We start from the raw sequence: 7,742 nt of genomic DNA on the forward strand, positions 1-7,742 counted from the left end.
TGGGTCGGAAAAATCAACCCAAGCCGACCAACATAACCCATTTAAGTACATGGGTTATACACGTTTCTAAATTAATTAATAATCGGTATTTTACATTGACTAGAATGAAATGAACAACCAAATACACGCCTCTCATGTTTAAAAAACTTTGGATCGAGAATTAGATTTGGGGTTAGGAATGTTAAGACTTAATCACTTAAGGCAGGCCTATATTCCATTAATCCATAAAACAATTTTTTTTTTAAATAGAATATATATAGTCGTGTTGATGGGTTGACCAGCGAACCCAAACAAATAACCCAATCCAACCCATGGAAAAAACGGGTTGACGGGTTAGAAATATCAACATAAACTTATTTATTTTCATGTAAAACAGGTTAAATTGAGAATTATCACCCTTAATTTTATATATTCCAGTCCACTTGTAATAGCCCACTGCTTCAATCTACTTAAAATTTATTTAATATGCAATAGCACAATCTATTGAAAACTAAACAAAAAATAAGACAAAAGTCTCTCTGAAACGTAGCCCGAAGACTATCAGGGAACTTATCAAAAAGATGGTCGCATAAAAGAAGCTTATTATATAATAAGTTTTCTCTTCTTTTGAAACTTGTAACAACAGAAAACTAAACAAAAAATAAGACAAAAGTCTCTCTGAAACGTAGCCCGAAGACTATCAGGGAACTTATCAAAAAGATGGTCGCATAAAAAAAGCTTATTATATAATAAGTTTTCTCTTCTTTTGAAACTTGTAACAACAGAAAACTAAACAAAAAATAAGACAAAAGTCTCTTGAAACATAGCCCGAAGACTATCAGGAAACTTATCAAAAAGATGGTCGCATAAAAAAAGCTTATTATATAATAAGTTTTCTCTTCTTTTGAAACTTGCACTGTTGTTGCCTATTACAACATTAAGGGTTGAATACATATTTTTCACCAATGAAATTGATAAAGGAGTCATTACCTATTGGAACATTAAGGGTTGAACACATATTTTCGCCAATTGAAGTTATATTTAAATATTTTAATTTCTTTTTCATTTACCTAAGAAACGACTAGATCTCATCATTAACAAAGCAACTCTCGAACAATAAAGCTAAATGCAATTTACATTCAAATCTCCTACAAAATATTTTTAAATGAGTTATACTATTCATGTGTCACATTTTGGTAATTTTATAGCGTAGTTATATAATGTGAAAATAAAAAGTAGAACTTTTTTTTTTTTTTTATAAAAACAATAAAGATTCTATCCGGTTATCAAAAAGAGTAATAATTAAAGCACACTTGTATTTTGCCACCAAATAAACGTGCTTCTCACCAAAACAACACCTACCTTCAAAGACACTCCAATCACATAAGTCGAATTTTTAATAAACTACAAATGAAATCTGATTACCTAATTCACCAAATATTTGTATAAGATAAACCTTATTTTATAATTAATCATTTTTATATAAACACAATTATAATTGTCATTATCTTTGATCTAATAAAATACAAAACAAAACAGAAAGCTAAAAAGTACCTTAAATTTCATATTTATAAGTTAATTATTCTGACTTTTATGACATATAGACAATTTAAAGATGTTATAACTTATAGTTGTAAACCAATGGAATTCAACAAATAAATAAAGTAGATTTTTTTTTATACATTTTGAGATTAATAAAGAGTTTTTTGGGTAATTTATTAAGTACCTTTAAAATCAATTGTTTGAGTTGCAAGCTAAAGATGTTATTAAATCAATTTAATTCCCTTTTTCTGCAAAGATGTTATTTTCTCCTCCATACATTTCTTACAAAAACTCGATCCAAATGGAAAGAAGATAAAAGGAGGTGGAAATGATTTGGAAGAAAATCCAAAATAGAAGCTCTGAAATTCAATTATTTGTCAAAGAATAACAGAAGTATAATTGTACCTTACAACATACAACAAATCAAGCAGACATTCAGATTTGTTTGGATTGAATTAATTAAAAACAAGGAGAGATAATGAGATATGTACATCAATAATTTGCAGACAAATAAGGCAAATTGATGAACATGATCAAAAAAAGAATTCCGAAAGCAATTTTAATAGTATTTTCTAGACAAATTCAAACACCAGTGTAAACCTATAATTCAGATCTGAATTGTCTGATTTGCGATTCAGATTTCAATATGATCAAACCAGATTAAACCGATGATTTAATCGGCAGATCACGAAAAACAGAGATGTATAAGAAAAGAAAAAAAAAAAAAAAAAAAAAAAAAAAAAAAAAAAAAAAAAAACTTACGTACATATTTATATATATAAGAATGAGTTCGATCGTGATTCATGAATTCTTCCTCCCCTCGAATTCGAATCAAGTATCGTGAATCGTGATAATCTTTACAGACGACTACACCTTCTCTTCTTCGTGCTCGATTGTTGATTGATGATTTCGTAGCTTGACCTAAAAAACGATTCAATCTCGTCTCTCGCAACGCTCTCGAAGAAATCAAACTCCGATAATCTTCGCCTACACGACGGAGCAGACGGCCTCTGTTTTTTAGGCGGCGGAGGACAGGTGTTGAGTTGAGGAATTCTATGCTGTATCGTCGTCGGCGTTCGACATTCCTCCACCTCTTGATCCTCTAATTGAATCGCGCATGATTCCTCGGATGTTGAATCCATCAGCGGTGGAGATGCCGGAAGCTTGATTTTCAACGATGCCGGAAGCTTGATTGCAGGGAGATCTTGGCGTAACTGCAGATCTGTAGACATGATGTGGTGGTGGTCACGGTGGTTGTAGGTGATAACTCGGTGGGTGGATGTGGAATTTTGCTTGAGAAGGAAGAGAAACAGATGTGGAGATACCTGCGTTGTGCTCTCTTTATATGTAAGTTTCTAGAGATAGAGAGAGAAAATCTACCTTTTCAGAGGTGAAACTGTTAAAACCAGATACACAGTGCTTTAGAAGCTTGTACTTTGTGTTTTAATGTTTGTACGTTAATTCATTGAAAAAAGAATGATTAATTTAATGCAGAAAACAGGTAGTTTCGTGGTTTGGACAAGAATATAATAAAGGAGTAGACTTCTTGTGACATAAGCCCCCTCTATTTATTTATGTTTTTTACTTTAAGCCCCTCAATAAATTAATGATAATATCTTTTTGTGGAAAAGATTTTCATTATTAAAATAAAAATAGTATTGTTTAATTTTACCCACTTTTATATTAACAAATAGTACCGAATTTTAATTAATTCTGGATTTCTGGGTTAAATCAAGCATGTCAATTAATATTACGAATAGTTTACTCCAATTTAATACAATACCTTAATTTAAATATATTTTGCTAATTACATCTCCATAATGAGGTTACTATATAATTGAATATGTATCTTTATTACATGCTCAATTATGTGAAATAGACACATTAGGGTGTATAAAAAGCTAAGCGAGCTAAAGCCTAAAAAACTTTAACTGAAATTTGAAAAGCCGACGGTCATATATATATATATATATATATATATATATATATATATATATATATATATATATATATATATATATATATATATATATAGAGAGAGAGAGAGAGAGAGAGAGAGAGAGAGTTAAGTTCAAATGTTTTAGCAACTATTGTGTGCATAAATACACCAATAGGAATTTAGGAATAATAAAATTATTAAAAAATAATATAAGGGTAAATTTGTAACTTTACATCACCTTCATTTATTAAACCAAAAATAATTCTTTTACATAGATAGAAAACTCCTTAATTAATGGAACAGTTACCATAAAAGACCCTAAACTAACCCTAGTCGTCCAAGTCCATTGTGTGAGGACATGTTGCGTTGGTTCCCTTTTTTATATCGACCGAGAAAGAGAAATCTGGAGGGGAGGGGTTGTGCGATCGGAAGAGAAGAGGATGAAGACTACAAGGAGCCACCACCGGCGCCGTTTTTCGAGCCAGGCGAGTTGTCGTCATGGTCGTTTTACAGAGCCCGTATCGCAGAGTTCATCGCCACCTTCTTGTTCCTCTACATCTCGGTGTTGACTGTAATGGGGGTGGTCAAATCTCCGACGAAATGTGGCACGGTGGGTATTCAAGGAATCGTGTGGGCTTTCGGTGGTATGATCTTCGCTCTTGTCTACCGCACCGCCGGTATCTCAGGTATGTTTCCACTCTCCACCGGAACCCTAATTTTATCTTCTTTCTTCTTCAAATCGTCTACAAACTACGTTTCATCTTCAACACAGGAGGGCATATTAACCCAGCTGTCACATTCGGTTTGCTATTAGCAAGAAAACTGCCGTTGACCAGGGCAGTGTTCTACATGGTGATGCAGTGTCTTGGAGCGATCTGTGGTGCCGGAGTTGTGAAAGGGTTTCAGGGTGATGCGCAGTACACGACGTTAGGCGGTGGTGCTAATGTCGTCGCCCATGGTTACACCAAGGGTGATGGTCTTGGTGCTGAGATTGTTGCCATTTCCATGCTTGTTTACACCGTGTTCTCTACAACTGATGCTAAAAGAAGCGCCAGAGACTCCCATGTCCCTGTATGCAACTCACTCCATTGACTATTGAATTATATACATATATTCACTTTAGAAAAGGTGAGATTTTTATCTTGAATTAAATTTGAATGTGTTTATTGTAGATTTTGGCTCCTCTTCCAATTGGGTTTGCGGTGTTCTTAGTTCATTTGGCCACCATCCCCATCACCGAAACTGGATGTTGCTTCTTTGGTGATTCATTGACTGTCAATCAAAAGGAAACACATGTTGAAACAGAATAAAAGTTAATTTAAAACTCAATCAGGTATCTTATTTTCTTTATTGATTACAATATTCTATTATCTAAGATTTGATCAGGTAATATCTGAATACATTAAATTCCAACAGAATATCTAAATCGATTCCAATTTTCAACCACGCTTTAGTTGTTTTGTTTTTCTAAACCATTTGAATTGAGTAAAATTATATAAAAAAACTAAAAACTTCTGAGTTTTGTAGATAATAAGAAGAAAACAAAAGCTAAAAGTTGGTGTGTATTTTTTGTGGTGATGTAAGCAGGAACATGTGTTTCTTTCAAATATTCATGATTCAGATATTCTGTTGGAATTTAATGTATGTTAGGATGATGCAGGAATGATGAGGTAACTTATGAAGAAAAGATATGTGATACTTCATTCTCAAAGAATGAAGAAAAACAACAATATTCTTTCAAAATTTCAGGATTCAACATTCAAAAACAACAATATTCTTTCAGAATTTAAGAAGAAAACATGGAGAACAAGAGTATTCTAGCAGAATGTTGTTATTTTTTAAGAATGTTATTCATTTTTGTTGATATTCTTTTAGAATATTTTATAACTATATTTAAAATGTATAAAACTTTTAGTCTGTAAGAATATGTATGAATTTGTATTTAAGTTCGGATGTATAAGAGTATATCAGAATGTTTGTTATTTTTCAACATCTTATTCAAGAATTTTGTTTTTATTCAATAATATTCTATTAGAATAAAATTCTGAAAGAGTATCATTCTAACAAAAAATATTCTGATAGAATAAAATCGGTAAAAATTGAAATTGAATTAATTAAAAGATTCGGATTTTTTTTAAATTAGGAGAATTAATCATCCCTAAAATTTCGAAAATTTCCTTTTATAAATGTAGTTAATTGTCCATAATACCCTTTTGCTAAAAATTGTGTGATTATATGGTACATGTTACCCCATTATAATATCATACACTCTCAAATCATGTCCATTGATTAATTTCATCCGTTGGTCCAGATCTATGCATTTTGGCACACAATACTTAGTAAAAACAAAATAACCTAACCCTACATATATATATATATATATATATATATATATATATATATATATATAGAGAGAGAGAGAGAGAGAGAGGGAAATTAAATATCCTTCTACTTTTTGTTCCTGTATATCCTCCTACCCAATGAAATTGTGACATGTGTAACATTTAATGTTCATTTAATGAAATTTTAGGATACTAATATGACACATGTCATCATTTAAATGGGTAGGAGGATATGTATGATCAAAGGTAGGAAGATATTTAATTTCTCATGTGTGTGTGTGTGTGTGTATATATATATATATATATATATATATATATATATTGGTTCCTTTGAGATAAATAAAAAATTAGAGATTATGAGATAGATGGATAAGTCGTTGATATTATGTTTTCTGTTTCTAAAATGTGGCGGTGGCAGAATTATAAATACATTGGTAACTTATTAAATTAATGTCGTTAATAACGATGGTAGGGCTATTGTTGTAATTTTACAAAGATTCATTTCAGTTTTGCAGGCTACGATACTGTAACTGCCTATACCATTCCCTTCTTTCTCGATCAAAATCTCAACTGAAACTCTCACGAAAACCCTCTTTTTCTTTATTTGTCGCATTTTGCCATAGTTTTCGTTTATTAGCTGTTCAAATTAAGTTTGGAAAATCGGTAAATGTCTTCAGGAGAAAATATAAACGAAGTCGCATCTTCATTAAATGAAAGGTTAGAATGCGAGTGATTTTTCATTTTATTGATAATGCATGTTTGTATTAATTAGTTAACTGTAGTTTTATGTTGATAATGATGTTTTTTGTTTTGATTCAGTAGTTGTAACATCCGGATTTTCAGAGGTATTATGGTGTAGGTTAATCTTGTGATTAAAGGAGAGACTCGACGAGTTAAGGTTCCAACTCGCCGAGTCGAGTCGGGTTCTCCCGTGGATTTAATAGTGGACTCGACGAGTCCGAGGAGGGACTCGCCGAGTAGGTACTGGGCAGAGAAACCCTAATCTTCGGGGTTTGGGACCTATTTAAAGGCACTTATAGCCTCCTTGGCCCCTTCCCAAGAGTGTCTTCGTCCCTTGAGAGAAACCCTAGAGTTATTTTTGAGCTAGAGAGGAAAGAGGCCTCTTGGAGGTCATTTCTTTGAGAAGAAGATCAAGGGAGTTGCAAGGATCTTAGAGGAGGGTTGGTGGATCAGCCTCATCTTCATTTTAAGCTTTAGATCTGGTACAACTCTTGCCTCCCTTGTGTTTGAGTAGATTTCCTTGGTTGTAAAGTTGGGCTTGTATCCATATTGATGGGGTTTTGGGTGCATCCAAACCCTTTTTTTTGAGTCAATTGTAGATCTGGACCTTGTAAGGTCTAGAGATCCAGAAAGTAGGCAGCCATGAGTGAGTAACCTTGGAGCTTTGAAGCTATGAAGTTTCAATGGAGTCAAAATGGTGTATAGAGCAAAATACACCATGCATGAGCCTCAAGTTCAGACCTTTGTGTGACTTTTGGGTAGTAGGAGGTTAGAACTATGAGTTTGGGTTGCAGATCTGACCTCAAATGGTTGAATGAGAAATCTGTGGGAGCCAACTCGCCGAGTCCATGGGTGACTCGATGAGTCGTAGCGGGTTTGACCGAGTAATCTTAACCTAGTGTTGGCTCGCCGAGTTGGGAGTCAACTCGACGAGCTGAGTGAGTCCTAGGTATAGTTCAGTTGATGTGAGGGGACTCGACGAGTCTCATGGGTGCACTCGACGAGTATGGTCAAATGTGGACTGTTGACTTGAGCTTGACTTCTATTGACTTTGGGGTTTTGGTCAACATAAGTAATAGAGGCCTTGGAAGGGTAAAATGGTCTTTTACCCACTTTAGAGAGTTAGAAAGAGAAGGAACCGCCTTCGATTATCTGAGTCGTGAAAAGAGTTATTATAAGAGATATTCATCCTGTGTGTT

General features: G+C 33.3%; 2 protein-coding genes across 2 annotated transcripts; one reads left to right on the forward strand and one right to left on the reverse strand.

Moving 5' to 3' along the window:
* Nucleotides 1-1,867: 1,867 nt before the first annotated feature.
* Nucleotides 1,868-2,845, reverse strand: LOC111905576 (cyclin-dependent protein kinase inhibitor SMR1). Its single transcript, XM_023901268.3, has one exon. The coding sequence runs from the start codon at nt 2,751-2,753 to the stop codon at nt 2,379-2,381; it is 375 nt and encodes a 124-aa protein (XP_023757036.1). The 5' UTR covers nt 2,754-2,845; the 3' UTR covers nt 1,868-2,378.
* A 1,031-nt stretch (nt 2,846-3,876) lies between these two features.
* On the forward strand, nt 3,877-4,770 carry LOC111905603 (probable aquaporin PIP1-4). The gene is made up of 2 exons (XM_023901299.2): nt 3,877-4,531; nt 4,633-4,770. Exons 1-2 carry the CDS (start codon nt 3,959-3,961, stop codon nt 4,768-4,770), a joined length of 711 nt encoding a protein of 236 aa, XP_023757067.1. The 5' UTR covers nt 3,877-3,958.
* Nucleotides 4,771-7,742: the final 2,972 nt, after the last annotated feature.

This window comes from Lactuca sativa, chromosome 9 (assembly GCF_002870075.4).
Source record: "Lactuca sativa cultivar Salinas chromosome 9, Lsat_Salinas_v11, whole genome shotgun sequence".
In the NCBI taxonomy this organism is placed as follows: Eukaryota; Viridiplantae; Streptophyta; class Magnoliopsida; order Asterales; family Asteraceae; genus Lactuca; species Lactuca sativa.

Bases quoted from the DNA above. Each gene is read 5' to 3' on its own strand.
- LOC111905603 (XM_023901299.2), top strand. From the start codon at position 3,959: ATGGTCGTTTTACAGAGCCCGTATCGCAGAGTTCATCGCCACCTTCTT. The intron at 4,532-4,632 runs GTATGCAACTCA...TGTTTATTGTAG, and splicing joins CCAGAGACTCCCATGTCCCT to ATTTTGGCTCCTCTTCCAAT.
- LOC111905576 (XM_023901268.3), bottom strand. From the start codon at position 2,753: ATGTCTACAGATCTGCAGTTACGCCAAGATCTCCCTGCAATCAAGCTT.